This window comes from Atta cephalotes (assembly GCF_000143395.1).
Source record: "Atta cephalotes unplaced genomic scaffold scaffold00037, whole genome shotgun sequence".
Lineage (NCBI taxonomy): Eukaryota > Metazoa > Arthropoda > Insecta > Hymenoptera > Formicidae > Atta > Atta cephalotes.
Window position 1 is genome coordinate 270,049 of NW_012130101.1, and position 682 is coordinate 270,730.

Sequence of the window (682 nt, forward strand, 5' to 3'; positions counted from 1 at the left end):
TTCAAGTACAACAAGTATCCAATAAATTGTTGAACAAGTTACATCACAAATTCGCAACTTTGTATGCCTTCTACAGTATTTACCGCAAGCTCAACTAATAATAATTCTGATACGGACAGGTATTCTGATACGGATAACTATTCTGATACGGATAGCTATTCTGATACGGATAGTTATTCTGATACGAATAGCCATTCTGATATGGATAGCAATTCCGATACGAAAGATAATAATGATGGAAATGTAGATCTTGAGAACATGGATGTTAATATACAAGAGCCGTAATAATCACTGCCGCAATAGTAGTTAATTTTAAAGCAATCCAACTTGGTCTTAAAACAGTTGAATTTGATCTTAAATCCAAGTACAGCAAGTACCCAATAAATTGTTGAACAAATTACATCGACACCTTCTCAACTTTGTATGCTTCATACTGTATTTATTACAAACTCAATTAATAATGATTTTGATAGTGATAGCTATTCTGATAAAGATGATAATTATGACGGAAATGTAGAACTTGAGGACATGGATGTTAACCAATAAGATGCGTAACAATCACTTCCGCAATAGAAGTTAATCTCAAAGCAATCCGAATAGATTTTAAAACAGTTGAATTTGATCTTAAAACCAAGTAAAATAAGTACCCAATAAACTGTTGAACAAGATACATCGACAACTT

General features: G+C 32.1%; 1 protein-coding gene across 1 annotated transcript in view; it reads left to right on the forward strand.

Annotated features, from left to right (window-relative positions):
• LOC105621806 (protein starmaker-like) overlaps window positions 1–546 on the forward strand; it is a 2,531-nt gene extending 1,985 nt beyond the window's left edge. Inside the window, exons 4-5 of the mRNA XM_012203258.1 lie at window positions 120–281; window positions 474–546. Of these exons, the coding sequence (XP_012058648.1) occupies window positions 120–281; window positions 474–546 (235 nt within the window). The remainder of the gene's footprint in view (window positions 1–119; window positions 282–473) is intronic.
• Window positions 547–682: the final 136 nt, after the last annotated feature.